Source organism: Triturus cristatus, chromosome 6 (assembly GCF_964204655.1).
Source record: "Triturus cristatus chromosome 6, aTriCri1.1, whole genome shotgun sequence".
In the NCBI taxonomy this organism is placed as follows: domain Eukaryota; kingdom Metazoa; phylum Chordata; class Amphibia; order Caudata; family Salamandridae; genus Triturus; species Triturus cristatus.
In genome coordinates, this window is record NC_140589.1 from 879,160,598 (window position 1) to 879,180,179 (window position 19,582).

At 42.9% G+C, this 19,582-nt stretch overlaps 1 protein-coding gene across 4 annotated transcripts in view; it reads left to right on the forward strand.

Annotated features, from left to right (window-relative positions):
* The window catches only part of CNST (consortin, connexin sorting protein), a 417,345-nt gene that overhangs the window by 248,172 nt on the left and 149,591 nt on the right, over positions 1-19,582 (forward strand). For all 4 annotated transcript variants that reach the window (XM_085611472.1, XM_085611469.1, XM_085611473.1 and 1 more), the window contains one exon: positions 12,174-12,204. In XM_085611472.1, coding sequence (XP_085467598.1) covers positions 12,174-12,204 — 31 coding nt within the window. The remainder of the gene's footprint in view (positions 1-12,173; positions 12,205-19,582) is intronic.

Sequence of the window (19,582 nt, forward strand, 5' to 3'; positions counted from 1 at the left end):
CCTTTATAAATACAGCCCATAGAGTGGGCTCCCTGGGGCATAAGCTTTTATAAATACGGCCCGGACACCATTTCTTTTTTTCCAATCACCTTGGGGCCTAGGGGGCAGGGTATTCCAACACTACCTCCTTATATATTTGTTTTTATTTTTTTACTTCAGGACAGGGGACTAAGCCTGGGAATCCTGTAATGGCAGCCAGAAAACTTTTTGCCATGTTGCTGGCAGCCAGTCAGAGCGCTCGCTCCCTGCGGGAGTGACATTGCCCACTGGAAAAGCTTTCTGGACCAGTCAGAACACTCTATTTTTAAATTGTCCTGCGAGAGTCTCTCGAGTCTCTCGAGACTGTTGTGGACCCAATTGTCCAGCTATACAATTATTTTTCAACCATAGTTTCTCAAAAACTACTCAACTGATTTACACCAAATCACGAAACGTACATTCTGTGGACCAAGATCTAGCCTACTGCCAAATTTGGTTTAATTCCGTACAATAGTTTTTGCTGTAGCCTGTCTTAAAGGAGTCAATGGATTTTGAGTTTTGGTGCCCTCCCCCACCACCCCACTATATATATAGATCTATATCTATCTATCCCGGGATTCCCCCCAAGAAACAGGTACGGACCACAGCGTGTTTGTAGAGTTTTCAAGTGTGATTTATTGCATCCAATTTAGCAGCATTTTCTGATAGCCTGTGCCCAGCATTACGCGTTTCGACAGTGAAACACTGTCTTGATCACATGACATGCTCAGGGCCAATCCACAATATATACTAGTGAAAGTGGTGAAAAAAACCTATTGCACAATGACCACAGTATCGAAATAGAAGAAATACTTCTAATTATCTCATATAAATAAAAATATTTTAAATAGATTTTAGCGCCTTACATTGTGCAAAGTTGCAAAAATAAATATGTGCAATAAAGTGCAAGTGCAAAAAATCATAATTTTATCCAAAAATATTCACAAGTTATTACAACAATATAACTGTTTGAAAATAATCAGTTTGAGAAGCCAGTGCGATGCCTTCCCTCCATATGCCATATCCAGATACCAGAATTCGCTAGTTCAGTTCAACTTGTATGTATATACAGTACATTTTGTTTCTTTCAGTAGGAGTTGGACACTTAAGACCCTTCTAACATTTTACTTATTTACCGGTTCCCCAGATAATTAGCAAGTGCTAAAATACAGTACATTCATTGGGAGAAATCCGGCAAAATAAGGGACATAGTGTCAAAACAATATTAAATAAGAACAAGTCTTAAATACTTCAACAATAAATTAAGAATACCTTTCTAAAATCACCCCCAAATACATATTCCTGGCTCCTGCCCCGTTAAAAGACTGGTAAGATCAAAGGTAAAAACTGGATTTTTCCAGATAAAAACCCATGAAAAAAACCCCGTCTAAAAACCGGACTAAAAGACCATGGAATAAAAGATGGAGTATCAAAAAGAAAGGTTAAATACAGATACAGTTCACATTATTCACACACAGTATAGTTATAAAAAGTGGTGCAATTCGTCCCCATTATTCAGACCATTGGGCATTTTAGTGTTGAGTGTTAATATATAGTGTGACTCCAGTTGTCTGAGTTTCTTTTCCCTGTTGCCTCCCCTGATTGATCTAGGCACTGTGTCAATAACATAATAACTTAGTTCTTTCAAGTTATTCTTATGTACATGTTTAAAGTGTCTAGCCACCGGGTAACTGGGATCCGAGTTCACTATAGCTCTCAAATGTTGTAAAATGCGATTAAGAGCTTGCAATTTGGTGCTGCCCACGTATCTCAGATTGCATGAACATTCTAAAACGTAGACAGCAAATTCTGTAGGACAGGATAGCATCTTAGTGATCTTCATAGGGTTGGAATCGAATGCTGTAATTATCTCACTGATGTTTCTACCAAATTTGCAAGCTCTGCATGAGCTACACTTAAAAAAGCCCATTCTCTTAGATAACCAGTTTGCTGTACCTATGACCTCTGGACTTGTTCTAACCAGTGCATCCCTCATTGAGGGAGCACGTCTAAAGGTAATCTTAGGTAATTTAGGCACCGTTTGAGACATAGTAAGGTCTGTTTTTATGATGGGCCAATTTTTGTAGATGATCTTTCTAAACTGTTTCTCTTGTTGACTATATGCTGTAATAAGTCTTATTGTGTTGTCTACTTCACCGCCAGTAGTTAGAGTATTCGCTTTATTCATAGCCACATTTAGGTCCTTCTCTTTGTACCCTCGACTCCTAAATCTCTGAAAAGCTTCAGTTTGACAATTCTTAGAGTCGTCCTCTGAATTACAGATACGTTTGATCCTCAAGAATTCCACATAGGGGATACTTTTTATCAAATGATTAGGGTGGGAACTACTGGCGAGTAACACCGCATTGCCTGCAGTACTTTTTCTGTGTAGTTTGGTGTGGATAGCATTATGTTTGATATAAATATCAACATCCAAGAACTGTACGCTCTCCTTACTGGCTTCAGCTGTGAAACTTAGGTTGAGGTCATTATTGTTAATCGTCCTAACAAATTCATATGCTGTTTCTATAGACCCATCCCAGATGACGCATACGTCATCTATAAATCGCCACCACTGTTTAACATGTGTTTCAAACAGTTTTTTGTGGGAGGTTTTGATGACGTGCTCCTCCCACCAGCCAACGTGAAGACACGCGTAGCTGGGGGAAGACACGCCCCCATCGCCACTCCACGTAGCTGTTGATACACCTCTTTGTTAAAGATGAAATAATTGTTAGTCAGACATATATTAATTATGTCAAGAATCATTTCATTATGTTGATGATATTCACCGGGACGTTTGGATAAATAGTGTCTAATAGCTATTACTCCATCGGTATGTCGTATACTCGTGTACAGTGAACTTATGTCCATGACCAACAAGACATATTCATGTTTCCATTCTACAGATTGTATCTTAGATAGAAAGTGACCAGTGTCACGAATGCAAGAAGGTAATATCTCTACATAGTCATGGAGAAAGTAATCAACATATTTAGACATTGGTTCTAATAGTCCTTTTATGTGCCGATATTTTGGGCCTTCCTGGTACCGGAGTTGTATTTTTGTGCACCTTGGGAATAAAGTATAATACTGGTGTAATAGGGTAATCATTTTTTAAAAATCCAAATTCATTTTTGCTTAATAGTCCCATTCTTTTCCATTGTGATAATTCTTTAAACACCAATTCTTTGATGCATTTTAAATCATTAAATGCAGCTTTTCTGTAGCATTCTGAGTCTCCTAGATGTTTTTCTGCTTCCTGCATGTACAGCTCACGAGGCCACAGGACTATGTTGCCCCCTTTATCTGATTTGTTAATCACAAGATTCTCATTGTTTCGCAATTTTCGCATGAGTGTAGAGTATTGCTTTTCCTTGTATTTTCTTTGTTTATTTCTTTGTAATACTGTTCTGTTGAGTTGTGTAAGATCTTCTATAACACACTCACTAAAAATGTCAATTGCGTCTTTAGGCATCATAGGTATAAATGATGAAGGTGGCCGAAAGGGGGTTGGACTGCTTTGATTACATCGCATTCCTCATTCCAACAAATCCTCGTGTGTAGAGTTAGTTGTATTGTTTTCTTCTTGAGCAAAGGCATGCGGGGATCGGAGTAAAGGAATATCACAAACCTGAACCAATTCATCTATTGCAGTAGTGGGTTTAGATATATTCACTGTTTCAGTCACTTTATTTAGTTTGCAGTGTTTCAGGAGTTTAAGTTTCCTAATAAATTTAAAAACATCCACTCGTGTTTGGGGATATTTAAAGTTACTACCCGGACAGAAAGATAAGCCTAATGATAGGAGCTGGAGTTCTGCAACAGTTAATTCGACATTGGATAAATTGATCACTGTTTTGTCCAGGGCCTCTGATTCACTTGTTATTGTGACCACTTTTTGCCCCTGCCCCCTCTGCCTCTGGGTTTTTCTCCTTTGTTTTCTCCTGATGTTGTTATTTCGTCGTTTTTCCTCATTGCATTGTATGAGCGCAGAGTATGGCAGCGATCTTCTATGAGAAACCCCAATTCCTCTGATGGAGTGTAGTCAGTGGGTAGTTTTGTCAGTTGATTGTTTGAACTGCTGTCATCCGATTCATAATTGCTACTTAAAGAGCTGGTTTCTGAACTTAATGGATCGATATTGCCTTGAGCTGTAACACTAGTAGTTATCACTTTCGGGACCAAAGCTTGCCTCTTGGCATTGTCGAATTCTTTCGAGAAAGTGAACACTCTCCCCGTCTCATCATCGGTTTTGTCCAGAGTGAATTTCCAAATTTTTCGTGTTTTGATTGTTTCCTCATGCTTCTTAAGTCTTGAATCAATATCGTCACAACCTTTTTTAATAAGCTCCTTTTGATCATGAGCATTCAATGTACCATTCAGGTTTTCAATTTCTTTTATAATCTCTTGTCTGTCGATCTCAGCGTATTTAATTAAGATCGATACCATGTACATGGATGCTTCAAGGTTATTATTAGCCCACTCTTTAAGCATTAATGGATTTGGATTTTCGAATGATGGCGCAATGAGTACTCTAAGACCACGAGGTACTCGACCCACCTCCTTATACTTTTCTAGGCTTTTCTTCTCCCACCATTTTGTGAGTTCTGTTCGTTGTAGTTTCTCTAAAGTTTTTAATATACTCTTGACGTCCTGATTAGGGCTCGATGTTGCCCCGCTCCCACTTTGTACTGTATTAGTATCAGGAAGGTTGAGAAATAAAGCATCTGTTTCGGCATCTCTAGCCCGAAGCGCGTCTGCTGATGTTGACATTTTTTTATCTGCTTTCGTAGCAAAAAATGTGTTGCTGCACTCTTGTGCCGTTTGGCGCGTATTACTCTTAAAACACAATCTCAATCACCCGCTTGATTTTTGATGTTTGCGAGGTAGAGCTATGCCCGCGTACCCGTACGGAGCTAATCAACCGCTCGTCGGCGTCCTCCGACCTCCTCCAAGTTGTCGACTGCTTCCAGGGACCGCTAGATATTGCTTGTCTCCTCTGTCCGTACTGCGGGGGCTGGCTTGGAAGAATACTCCTTTCTGGGTTTTCCAAGTAAACGCAGCTGCGTTGTCGACTGTTTAATCCTCCCAGCCACGTTGCGATGAGAGGGTCCGTAAAAGTGAAGACAGCCGTGCTTCACCACAATGAATAAGAACTTTCACAATCCTGTTCAGCCCGGGATCCCCCAAGAAACGGGTACGGACCACAGAGTGTTTGTAGAGTTTTCAAGTGTGCGATTTATTGGATCCAATTTAGCAGCATTTTCTGATAGCCTGTGCCCAGCATTACGCGTTTCGACAGTGAAACACTGTCTTTATCACATGACATGCTCCGGGCCAATCCGCAATATATACTAGTGAAAGTGGTGAAAAAAACCTATTGCACAATGCCCACAGTATCGAAATAGAAGAAATACTTCTAATTATCTCATATAAATACAAATATTTTAAATAGATTTTAGCGCCTTACATTGTGCAAAGTTGCAAAAATAAATATGTGCAATAAAGTGCAAGTGCAAAAAAATCATAATTTTAGCCAAAAATATTCACCAGTTATTACAACAACATAACTGTTTGTAAAGAATCAGTTTGAGAAGCCAGTGCGATGCCTTCCCTCCATATGCCATATCCAGATACCAGAATTCGCTAGTTCAGTTCAACTTATATGTATATACAGTACATTTCATTTCTTTCAGTAGGAGTTGGACACTTAAGACCCTTCTAACATTTTACCTGTGCCCCCGCATGTTTTTAAAAAATGGAGGGGTGCCATACGGACCCCCCTCCTGAGCTTCAAAGAAGCCCCGGAGACCACCAACTCCCTGGGGAAATAAAATGTTATGGCCCCCGGCCAAATAGGTCCCCTGGGACCACCACCTCTCTTTATGCTGGCCCATTCTCAGAGAAGGAGGGGGCCCGACCATCTCCTGGTGGCCTATGTATGTATGGTCGTGAGGATCGCCACCCACCAGGGCCAGCTCCTGCTATGTCCCGGGGTGAATATTCTAGGAGGGGGGCATGTGCCCCCTCCTTTTGTAAAAAGAAAGCATAGGGGAGGTGGTGGTCCCTGGGGCTCTTGGACCTAATATCCATGAAGCCCCGGTGAGGTGGTGGTCCCCAGGGCTTTTAAGTGGGAAAACAGACGGCAAACCCACTGAGACACTCATGCACCCACTCACAGAACCACTGAGAAATTCATGCACTCTCACACCCACTCATAGACTCACACACCCACTCAGACTCACACACCCACTCACAGATGCACTCACTCATGAACCCACTCAGAGACTTGCGCACTCACTCACAGACCCACTCACCCATGCAGTCACTCACAGACCCACACACTCAGACTCATGCACTCACCCACTGAGAGACTAATGTACTTACTCATAGACCCACTGAGACATTTACAGACCCACTTAGATACTCATGCATCCACTCGCAGACCCACTCAGAGACTCATGTACTCACTCACTCACACACCCACTTACAGACTCACTTAGAGACACATGCATCCACTTACAGGCCCACTCAGACACTCATGCAATCACTCACAGACTGACTCAGACACTTATAGAGACAGTTGCAAACCCACTCAGACACCCACTCACAGACCCACTCAAACACCCACTCAGACACTCATGCACCCACTCACAGACCCACTCAGACACTCTCACAACCACTCACAGACCCTCTCAGAAATTCATTCTCACGCCCAGTGAGACACTTATGCAGCCTCTCCCAGGCCCACTTACAGACCCATTGAGACACTCACACACCCTCCGAGACACTCTTGTACTCACTCACTCACACACTCACTGCCAAAGGTTACTAGTTACGCTTAGGATTTTAAAAAAAAACAAACTCAGAAATTCACTCAAAAAAACCCAAGGTTTCAGGGACGTTATAGTTAGGAACTAGCATTTAAAAAAACGTGGAACTTCACCGAAAAAATTAAAGGTTACAGGGACGTTATAGTTAGACTCAGATTTCACTCATACAAAGCCAGTGAAATTCAGCAGTTATAGATACCTGAGCTAACTATAGCGGATGCCCCTGCAATTAACTGCTTATTACCTCACAAATTACATCACTCATGACATGGTCAGTGGCATCACTGATGACATCTTAAATGACATCACTGATGATATCCTCCACAGAACCACTAAAATACCCCCTAGAACCTCTCATAAACCCACTCCCACACAACCCCTCACATACCCATTCATAGACCCAGAACTAACACAACAAATCACTGCTCCTTAGTCACTCACACATCCACTCACTCATACTGCTGCTCACACACCCACTCAATCACCCATACCGAAACTCACACTGCCACTCATTCACCAACACAGCTCCTCATACATCCAGTCATTCAGACATTTACACACCCACTCACACACCATTACAGTCACTCACACATCCACTCAATCATCCATACAAAACCTCACACAGCCACTCACTCACTCACCCATACAGGTACTCCCACATCCATACACTCACCAATACAGCTAGTCACACCCCACTCATCCATACAGCCACTGACTCAGCCTCACACTCAGCCATACAACCACTCACACACCCACAGAAGCACTTACATACCCATTCGCCCATCCATACAACCATTCACACACACACTCACACAGGCATTGTCTCCAATACAGCCACTCGCACACACTCAATTACCTGTACACGCCCTAACACAGCTACTCATTCACCCATACAACCACTCACACACCCAATCTCTCACCCATATAGTCACCCATACGGGCCCCAGGGACCACCACCTCCCCAGGGCTATATACCACAAAAGATGACCCTGGGGACTGCCACCACTAACCCTCCCCCCCCACCCCGGGCCTGCTCCTGCTACGTCTCGGGGTGCCCACACCCGGGACATAGCTGTTTGCTGTGACTTTGTGGGAGTCTTAACTGCTCCTGCCAAGCCCACAACAAATACTCTGCTTTCAGCAAGCAAAAGCAGTGAAAATGCCCTCGCTTGCTGAAAGCTTTGCATTACCCTGCCCACTGTCAAGCGAGCAAGGAAACAGACAAATTGCTTTCAGACACAGAGAGCTGCATGTTTAGCAGCTCCTTGTGTTTGAAACCGCGGGGAACTTGAGGCTCACCCCGTAGTACCAGTGCAGATTGGGGCACCCAGAGAAGCATGGCTGGGGTCCCTGGTGCCAAAATTGACCGGGGAGGGGAGCCCCCTCCCCCATTCCAAAACCTTAGCCTGGGGGATGTTGTAATCCTTGATGGAGGTGTTTGTATCTTTGCTTTTCTCAGGTGAAAAATCTTATATAGTGTCTGTGAACAGGGGGTTCTTTCTTGACATGTGCTGCTGAGACCTGAGATCATGTTCTAAACTTTTACAAAGTTTAAGTATGTAAATTTGCCTACAAGCCCTGCCTCTTTGGCCCTGCCCCATATACATTAGCAGTATGCAAATTCGTCCTGCCCTTTTCCTCGGATAATGGATAGCTTACTAAAGAACCCCCGTGGCGTGGGGTTTGGTGCTTATACAGGGTAGGCTGCAGGGTCCGGCTGCAGCCCAGGCCCTGTGGCCATCTCACGCCCAAAGGCTGTGCAAGGCGTGAGGTTTGGTGGTTATAGGGGGTTGGTCCCAGCCCCTGCAACAAACCCCCTACCACGCAATGCCTTTGGCGTGGTTGGATTAACGCAAAGTAATTCCAATTTCTTAACGTTAAAGGAACAATTGAAATTCACTGCAAAATCCAAGCGTACAGGGAAGTAATAACTTGGAAATTGATTTTTTTTTTTGAAATTCACGGCAAAAAACAAAGGTTACAGGTTTCAGCAATTATAGTTAGATGAGCTATCTGTAACTTACACCTCCGCAAATGCACTGCTTCTGACCTCACATATTACATCACTTATGACATGGTCAGTGGCATCACTGATGACATCATCAACAGAACCACTGACACACCCACTTACACCCACATGCAACATTTCATACCCTACTCAGCCACTGATATACCCTTTCACAGACCCATACAAAAACTCACACACCAACTCACTGATCCATAGTGCCACTCACACATCAAGTCACCCATACATTCATGAACGCAAATAGTAACTCACAAATACAGCCACTCACTGAAAAATACAGCTATTCACGCATCCAGTCATACTGACATACAAACGCATACCCACTCATAAGGCCACTCACACACTGAATCAGTCATCCGTACAGCTACTCACACACCTACTCAGTCACTCATACTGTCATTCACACAACCACTTACTCACCTATACAGTCACTCACACCTTCACTCACTTACTAGTACATATACTAACACATATGCTCACTCACCTATACAGTCACTGAGACAGGCACAAACAAGAACAATCTCTCTCACACTCACCCATACAGCCACTCACACACATTCACTAACCCCTGCAGCCACTCATTCACCCTCTCATTCACCTTTACTGCTGATTTTCTCTGGATATATATGTATGTATGTATGTATGTATGTATGTACTTCCTCTTGTGTTTCCTTCCATACAAGAACAGAATGGACTCCAGTTGTTGAGTGCATTCAATTTGTTTATTTTGCTTGTGCCGCCATTACGCGTTTCGGGCCTCCCAGAGCCCTTGATCACATGACATGCTCAGCTTTACCCAGGTTTTTAAAGTGACACAGTGCCTAATGATGTTCATAAAGATAAAAAACAGACTTCTTGTTTTCTGTTTACAGTACTATTTGTCATTTAAATATTTAAAATACTTTAAAATATTTAAAAGAACTTCATCACAATATTTATGTAAAATACACAAATAAATAGAAATATATACATCCTTATTTCCACAACCTTTTACGCGTATTCCAGAGTGATACTGAATGTTTGTATGTGACACCAATTAGGATTTCGACTTTAAAGACATATACTTGTTCATTAAAAACCCACCCCTGATTGCATAGGACCACCATTTTGTTTGTGATCCTACATTTCCTACATACCCACATAAATGCGTGTATTGTTTCACAGCTGTTAATTACATGACAAATATATATATATATATATATATATATATATATATATATATATATTCTCTCTCTTTTTGTTTAATACACTTTGCAAATAAGACAGATGTGACTTACAGTAGTGGTATTATCCAAGAGGAGAGCACTCACTCTTTGATAATATTGCTTACATTTTGAGCACTTCTTATAAAACTACCACCAGCTGTCTTTCCCTTTGCTGAGCTTGCTCTACATCTCCAATTTAAAACAGATGCTAAATTCAGGGGAACCGTATGAGTGCAGTGTCAACCTTGCAGACGAGAACAAAGGTCTTTTGAGGCTGACCTTAAACATGCTAATAATGAAATTGAGCTCATCTACTACAAATTACTGGCAGAGTGAAATAATTCTAGTAAGATTATTGTTGCAACTCAAGTTTGATATTGAAACTAAGCTTGATTAATATGTGCTATTACAAAATAAACCTGGAGTAACATTACTGGTACGTTATGTTTGCCTTCTCCTGGAATTTTGCTTTGACACTTCTTAACTATCTTAGTCCTCTCATTCATTAAACCTAGCTGACCAAATCTTCTCTCCTTTTACACAGCATTTCATGGTGGTGGGCATCCCAACTCTCTTTAGCATTAGGATCTACACATTTGTGTGCTAAACCAGCTATCAACCTGGGTCCTGTCTCTCACCCGAGATTTCCCTTTCTGTCTGCCGATATAAAGTCCATTTGTCCAACAGCCTTGTTTCAGTCTCTGTTACTCTCAAATATCAAAAAGACTGTTGTCTCCAGGGCTCGACATCATAATGTCCTGGCCAGAGACCGGAAAAAATTCCCAGCACCTGCATCTCTATTTCTAAGTTACCACAGGGTTGAGCCTGCAGCCAGTGCACATCATATGAAATGGAGAAACCTAGGTGATTTACTGAACTTCAGTATTGTAAAAAAGTGATGAGGACATTAAATATTATGGTCCTGCATCTCGGATGTTGTTGATAGTGTATCTTGAAGAAATGAAGAACCACCAGTTAGAGCTTCAAAGCCAGCAGAATGACTATCACTGTTGCTGGTCTGTAAGATAGCTGAACAAGTTAAGAGGTTTGCAGTAGAGACCTATTTGATTTTTAAAGTTAAGGCTGCAAGCTGATAAAACGTAGTCAAGCTTCCATTATGCAGTTGTTCATGGAACAGCTGTTTAGTCATCTATAAGGATCCCCTGTTACGTCTTTTGTCACATTCCTTTAAAGTGTGCTCCACATGAAATGTATTGATTTTTATTTTATGTTTTATTTGTAATTTTGTATTAATTGTTATTATTATTCAGAAGCCTCATTTGCTAGCTACGTGTATGCATTTAAAAAAAAGACAAAAGCATCATTGGTTGATTTGTGATCACTGTACAAGAAGGAATTGTAAGTCTCCCATCTATTTACTGAAAGCTTAAAGTTGTTTAAAGGTTTTTTTAACCCCATTGTCAGATGTGTTGTCTTTCTTGAAATTATTTAAACAGTGATTCGGATGAGGCACCTACCACATAGGTTGACCGGTTGAAGGCCAGCTTGAGTAGAATACTGTTTTGTACATTGAAAAAGGAGTAACCATTTCATGTAAAGTTTTGTATGGAATGTGTATATTCTGGCAAAGCTACAATATGAAGACCCCCATGTACTTGCATAGGAAACCAAATCTATATTTGGTAAAATGCTTATTAATATCTCTGTTTACCACTTCACCCGCCATACGCCCGCTGTTCACTGTAAAACAAATTGCATCCACAATAGAGATAGAACAGCAGAATGGTGTTCCAAGCTTATGTATTTAATGGCAAATGTGTGATTTTTCCAAAGATTTATGGTTAATCTTGTGCAAAAAGTGACACATTTGATATAGTTAAAATTCAGTCATGTCAATGTACACTTCATTATTATGTCTTCAGTAATAATTCATAAACCTATATGTAGACTCTGTTGTTTTGTTAGCAGGATCAACTCGTGCATAAACGCCTTGTTGTGCGGATCACCAGCCATGGTAGTCCTAACCTTGTTTTGGCCAGCTCTCTATGTTTGCACCGTAGGCTGGCACAGAAAGACATGTTTAAGTGCTACTGTTTAGTATTGACTAGCTTTCTTTTCTCTTCACAGATAGCTGAGACTTATTTTCAGGAGGAAGAATGTATCCTTTTGTGTCTCAAGATTTCTGAATGTGCATTATCAACAATCCAACAAAGTTCTAAACCCAGGCTAGAAGTAAACTGGCAACTTCATATTGGGCATACAGGGGTTCTGGATAGATGGGAGTAGGAGGGCGATATGTTGAGACGCACCTACGTTTTCATGGCTTTTGTGTTTTTTTCTTATGTGTGCTCAGTCTGCATAACTCATAAAATGTTATTTAAAAAAATAATAATAATCTAACAAAGTTTGTTCAAAACTAGCAGAGTTATTGCTTACATGGTAGTTGGATTTATGTATTTGTTTTTATATTACAGGCCCCTTATGTTTATGCATTTCCTTCTCAGTTTACCTCTGTTAGTGTTTGATGTATGGTGTTTGAGACAGGGTATTATTAACCAGTATGGCCTCTTTAGGCTAACTAAAAGAAACAGACAAATTGGTCACATGTGGGAATCAATAGTTGTCTCACTTAGCCAGTAAGCTTATTAATCAGTCACTGGTCTGGTAAAGACTAACAAAGTATTGTTTATTAATCTTTTACAAAGTGAATCCCCCAAACTCATAACCTGGGGTCTAAAGAGCAGTGTATTTACATATAATAATAACTCAACAAATATCTATTCACAATACACAACAAGACCACATTTTTCAATAAATAAATCAAATGTATATACATAACTAAACAACATGTATCAACAAATACAAAGTGACAAACCATTCATATACTTAATGTCCCTATAGCAAAATGAACCGTCTGTCTTCCACACATTCTTTATACAAATGCATGGCTGCAACTTCTCAATATTATAGGCAGTCCATATTAGAGATAGTCCTTTGTGGTGTCACCCATGAGGACTCCTCCCATCCTCTGAGATTTCTAGCGGGGTGTCCCTTGTTAGATATATCTAATTAGTTTTTGCTCGGACTCCGCCAGTCAAAAAAAAAAAGAGGTTGACGTGTTTCGGCCCTTATATTTTGGGCCTCTTCAGGACATAGGAAGTAGGGGGGTTTTAACAAAGTTAGCCCCACCGCTCTGGACAGTCTTATGCACGGTTTGTCCATAGGTGAATTTGTATCCACTTCCTGGAAGGAGATGGTGATAATCTATACTTGAGGCTAAACACTTGAAGTGCTAGCTGGCCGATAGCCCATAAACGAATCGGGAATCCCGTTTCTCTACTTCCTATGCCCTGAAGAGGCCTTAGGGTTGATCTAATCTAGATGTAGACCGTATATTCTTTTTTTAAACTTCTATCCGATATGAAAGTCATTACTTTTTGGTAATTCAAATTGCATCTCATACCATTTTCTCCACCTGCTGTGTATACTGTCTTATGAGCATATTTCACAACAGAGCTGTGACTTCCTCTTAAATCACTTTACCCTAGGACAGTTCTGTAGCCTTATTCACAAAGCCTCACAAATTTATGGCTACCTCTTCCTGAGATTTTAAATACAACTTCCTTAATGGCCTTGCTTTTATGTCTCTTAAAACCAGTGGTGCATTTCAAGAACTTCTTATAGGAGACATTGCCATAGCTTTGGGCCACACAAAGCAAACGTTGTTCCCTTTAAGTAAAACCACATGAATGTTAGTATCTGCTGATTCCTCTGGATCGCAATTACCTTGTAAGCCAATCCCGCCAAGCTTGCTGATTCGTGTATTTAGGCATCTTGTTATACAAAGATATAAACTTCAAAGGCAGTACTTTATATTCGCTCCCTTGGTAGCCATTGCAGCTCCATGATGATTGATTTCTCAAACTACCCGAGGACTTGAAAATATTGTAATCTGTTTACACTGCTATGTTGATCTTCCCGTAATGAGCCTTTCGCTAATTCAGCTTGCTGATAGATGAACAATTTTTGTTTGAAAGTGTCTGCTAGAGAATCAACAACTTTCTGTCTGATTTCCCATTATTGAAAGGAAGCCTGAAGAGTCCAACAGAATGTGTACATTTTCCTCTATGGATATTTGCTCTACTATTCCTTAAGTGGGGCCACTGTTACATTGTTTAATATTGATTTCATTGACTGTTCTTCAGGAATCTCTCTTGAAAAGTTATGCCCTTCTTAGATTCCTTCAAATAGCATAATCTGACTGTACAACTCTTGATGTCTTCTATTGACGTCACTTCATCATCAATTTCCAGGACAATATGTAGACGCTTACTTTGTACTGTTATATCTAGCTTTCTCCATTGCCATCGCAAACTTAAAGCCACCTTGACCCAGGACTGCAAATACCTTCTCAAAGATGGAAAGAAATTCAGCTAAGGGCTGATGTGTAAGGATTCCAATTGAAAACAATAAACATGAGTCAAGCTTGCTTGACGTGTTTCGGCCTTTGCAGACAACTTGATTCCTTTGAGTCCTTGGTTCATTTCACATGCAAACAGGTGAACAGATCATGCCAAACACTTGGGTTTTTGATACTGTCTACATTGGTCTTCATTGGTCAGGACCCAAAAATGTTTTAATCTCCTTCCATCCAACATGCGTGAGGAGTGGCAAGTGTTTTCTGATAAAGTCTTTCCTGCCAAAGGAGTATTAAAGCTAGTCAAACTAAAGTAAGGAATTTTAATCAGTGGATTCCAAATTCTTGAAGTGTAATGACATTGTAAGCTGATTCTAGAATTCAGACAGGTAAACAAATTGGTACAAACCATATAGTTCAAGACCATGTTCTTTGGGCCTTAAGACTACTTAGTCTGCAGGCCAATTAAGAACACTTATTTCCATCTTTGTATGAGAAAGAAGCACATGAGGTTGCTCGAGTATACATGGCTGACCAACATTAATAGTTTGAGTTTCTTTCATTTGGACTCATCCAATACCCTGTCCTGAGAAAGGCCCTTGAGAAATGTACTTGCCTTCATACTTCGTATCCTAGTTGATCACGTCTACTTCAGCACTGTTCCTCAGCTGCCTATGGGACAGAATCCCTCAATGAAAATCCCTGTGGTACGAATTTAAACTCCTTTTTCCTGCTACCCCCTTTGACTTTGTAGTAGAACTCGTACATGCCTCCCTTAGCGATTGTAAGTCATGCACTGTGTGAGCCTTTTCCAAAATGCTAACTCAATCTATGTTTTTATATACACGTCTAGGTCCTGTGTAATCAACCTCTTGAATTGTGCACTGATTTCTCTTCAAAACAGAAATAATACTATTGTCTTTTAATATTATCTAACTCTTTCATCCAGCGACTTATCTTTTACATGTAAATATTATAAAGCACACAGAGATGTATGTCTGTGTTAGTTCAATATTGCATTCCAGTTCAGTAGAAAAAATATATGTGATATTAGATACACTTTGTCATTCCTTTCCCACATGTAAACCAAAAAGATTAGTGCCTACGCAGTTGACTTCAGAGTGAGAAACTGATGTTGCCAGATCGTCTGCCTTCTCATCACACTGTGGTGTAACAGTGCTGCAGAAGATCCTTAATTTCTCAGTATTCCACTAATCCACCAACTAAAATCTGAAAAGAAATCATGGAATCTTGGTACTGCATAGGGCCCTCTTTTGTCAGTTACATTGCTGTGTAGTGGTCCAACAATTCTGAGAAACTAAGCTCCTACCGATCTATGCACTCTCTCTATGACCAACAATTCTGAAAAACTAGCTGCACCAAGCAGGTCGACTAGCAAAGTCTCAAGGAACAACTCGGGTCTACCAAGGTCAGGGACACTAAGCCAAATTATGTGAATATTATTCCTGCAGGACGCAATTCAAGATCCTCCTTCTTTGCAGTGAATTTTGCCAGTTCAGGGATGTTGTCCTCCAGGTCAGGTGAAGCAATGCGATCACAGTGCTTGTCCAGACAATCCTTTAGAAAGTCCATATGTGCAGAAAGCTGATCAGTTTTAGAGTCCATGATGCACAGGTTAGACTTCATGTCAATTAAAATAGATTTTATATTTGTGCATCAGTGCCCCTCCTTCTGATAGGTGTTTGGAGCGCATCATGCAGATTGTTTCTGGTCGATTCAAAGCTTGCCCTGTTTCACGTCTGCTTACCCCATGATGCAGGGCAGTATTAAACATCATGCAGTATTTTACTCCGCCATCTGTGAAAGGGCGCCTTTCCCTTCCACTTATTATGCATTGCCATCTCATTCTATCAGGTGTTCGTATCAGGGGTTGTAGTATGCTTTGACATCAGGATTGACCCTGGTAAATCGGTGTGATCAGCACATCTCTAGAATATTTTGTTGGGTCCTCACCCACAGGTTTCACCTGTGGCCTGCTTCCTAAACAACGAGATTCAAGAAAGACAAGTTAACCCTCCATAGTGTAGTTTTTTTTTGATAATCAAATTTTATTGATTTTAAACACTTACAAACAGTTCAGCAAAATCACGGATAGGAGATATTCATTTACATCTTCAAAGACCCTGTGACCCCAATTCAGCACCACTCGGGGAATACAACCACAGGAAAACTGGAAGCATCATTAATTTCCTTCAACAGCACCCAGCCATTTACCCCACACCCTTTGGTATTTCTTGGGGCATCCACGCGCCGTGTATAAAGCCTTCTCCTGTGTCGTGCACCAGTCCACTCCTTTGCGCCACTTTCCCAGAGCTGGTGGATCAGGACAAATCCATGCTGCCACTATATCGCGCTTGGCAACTATCATTGCTGTGTTAAAAAAGGTCTTATCGTTCCGGGACCCATCTAGCCCGTCTGTTATTCCCAATGAGTGTCGTGGGTTGTGAGGCACTGTCCACCCCAAAACCTCTAAGTTCCCCCTCAATGGCTCTCCAGAAAGTTGCCAGCCGGGGACAGGTCCAGACCACATGAAAATAAATTTGCTGGGGCCTGGCTGCACCTAGCGCAGGACGCGTCAGAGCGAAGGCCCGCTCGATTAAGGCGTACCGGAGTGAGGTAAGTGATGTGCAAGTAGTATAATTGGATGAGTCTAAGTTTGGCGGAGGCGGTAATGGTTTTGGGCGCCATGAGCGTGTCGTGCCAATCCACCTCATCCAGTGGCCCCACCCAGTCTGCCCATTGTTCCTTCAGTCTGTCCAACGAGGTGGGAGTGTTGTTGATCAAAGTACGGTATATCCGGGAGATCCCCCCCCTTTCCCAAGTCCCCCAGCAGCGTCTGGGCCTTCGCAGGGCTGTATTCCGGGAGCCGAGTGTTGTCTGCGATGTGTACGTGAAGGGCGTGTCTTAATTGCAAATACTTATAAAACTGGGAGGGGTGCAGGGAATAACGATTGCGCATATCTTGGAAAGAAAGCATATGGTCCCCAACCCAGACGTCCCCAAGCTGTGATATGCCTATGAGGTCCCAGGCTTTGAACCCCCGCAGACCACTCACTTCCCGTAGCCAAGCCCCTTGTCAGAGGGGGGTGCATTGGGTCAATTTGCCGGTCCAGCCGGTGTGGCGCAGCGAAGCCCGCCAGGCCAGGAATACTAAACGCGTCACTTCTGGCAGCTGAAGTGGGATGGGTCCCCCGTATAACATGGCCTGTACTTTAGAAAATCCCAGTTCGCACAGCTCCAGCCGATAGGCCGGGTCGGACCATCACCCGTTAAACCAATCGTGGACCACCAGCAAACGTGTGGCTAAAAAGTAGAGGTACAGATGCATCATGGCCATGCCCCCATCAAAGGAAGGGATCCGACATGTGGAGAGAGCCAGACGCGACCTCCCACCGCCCCATAAAAATTTGGTAAATAGCCCGTCCAACTCCTTAAACCAGGGTCTGGGAAAACCGAATGGGGTGTTCTGGAGGACATAAAGAAACCTGGGGAGAATCAACATTTTAAACAAGGCAACCCGGCCCAGAGGGTTCAGGGGCAACGTCCTCCATTTCTGAAGGTCTTCTTTATCCTTTTTTACCAGAGGGGTTACGTTGAGGGACCAGCCCAGCTCCGGGAGCATGGTAATCCATATTCCCAGGTATTTAAAGGAGTTATGCCGGATTGGAATATTAGACTGCCAGTCATAACAGTCCCTTGACAGGTGAAGTGGGACCAATACAGGTTTCCCGGGGTTCAGCCGAAGACCTGACGCTTGCCCAAACGCTCGCAACAACTGGAGACAATGCGGCCCGAGGAGGCGGGCTCCGCCAGAAAGAGCAGGACGTCGTCCGCATAGAGCGCGATCTTGTCCGTTTCAGTGTCCCCTGACATGGGTATCCGCCCGAACCAGGACCCCCAAGGGTTCCATGGCCAGGGCAAACAGGGTCGAAAGGGGGCAACCCTGCCGCGTACCCCTCGCTATGGGAAAGGCCTCGGACAGGACGCCATTCACCAGCACCCGTGCCCGCGGCTGCGCGTGCAGCACTCAGACCAGTGCCCAGAACCGGGGCCCAAATCCCATCCCAGCCAACACATCTTGGAGATATACCAAATCCACTGAATCAAAAACTTTTTCGAAATCTACAAGGAGGAGGGCCAAATAGGGAGTAAGTAGGTGTCGGTGGGCCAAAGCCAGATGCGCCCTCCGAAGGCAGTGCCGGGTCGCGCGTCGCGGGCATGAAGCCACATTGGTCCGGATGTACCAGCTTGGGCAGATATGGCTTTAGCCGTTTGGCCAAGATGGTGGCGTAGAGTTTGATTTTGGTATTGAGGAGGGATATGGGACGATAGTCCGCACAATGACGGGAGGGAGGCTGGGATTTCGGAAGGACCACAGTAGTGGCAATGTCCGTCTCCAGCAGGAAGGAGCCCCCATCAAGGGCTTCTTGAAAAAGGCCAGCCAAGTGGGGCACCAGTGTGTCGCGATAAGCCACGTAGTGTTCTTGGGGGAGACCATCTGGTCCCGGAGTCTTGCCCGGGGACGTGAGAGAAATGGCTTCCTCAATTTCTTTCTTAGAGAGGGGGCGGTCTAGATCTTCCCGGGCTGCCGTCTCAAACTGGGGGAGACTGACGTGGCTCCTTCCAAGGAGAACACGGAGCGATGATTCGGGTGTTTGTGCGGCATACAAGTGCCAATAGTAGCTGGCGAATGTGCTTGCCATCACTGAGTGGGCGTTGCATACCAAACCCTGATCGTCTACCACTACAGGAATTATTCGGTTCGCCCTGGGGAAGGTAGCCAGCCTGTGTAAAATCGTGCCGTTTTTGTCTCCCCAACCATAGATTCTTGCCACTGAGGACCTCCATAGTAGCTTGGCCACGTCTATAGATAGTTGTCTAATCTCGGACCGGAGAAGGGCTAGTTGTCGGCTTTGGACCGCTTCGTCAAGCCGGGAAAGGGACTGCTCCAAACGAAGCGCCTGCGCTTCTTTTGCGGTGATTTTCCGGTGTTGCTCCTGCCTCTGATTTTTAAGTTGCCCTTTCGCGAACCCCCGAATGGTTGCTTTCCCGGCCTCCCATAGGGTCCCGGGGGAGGATACGGAGCCCTCGTTGGTGA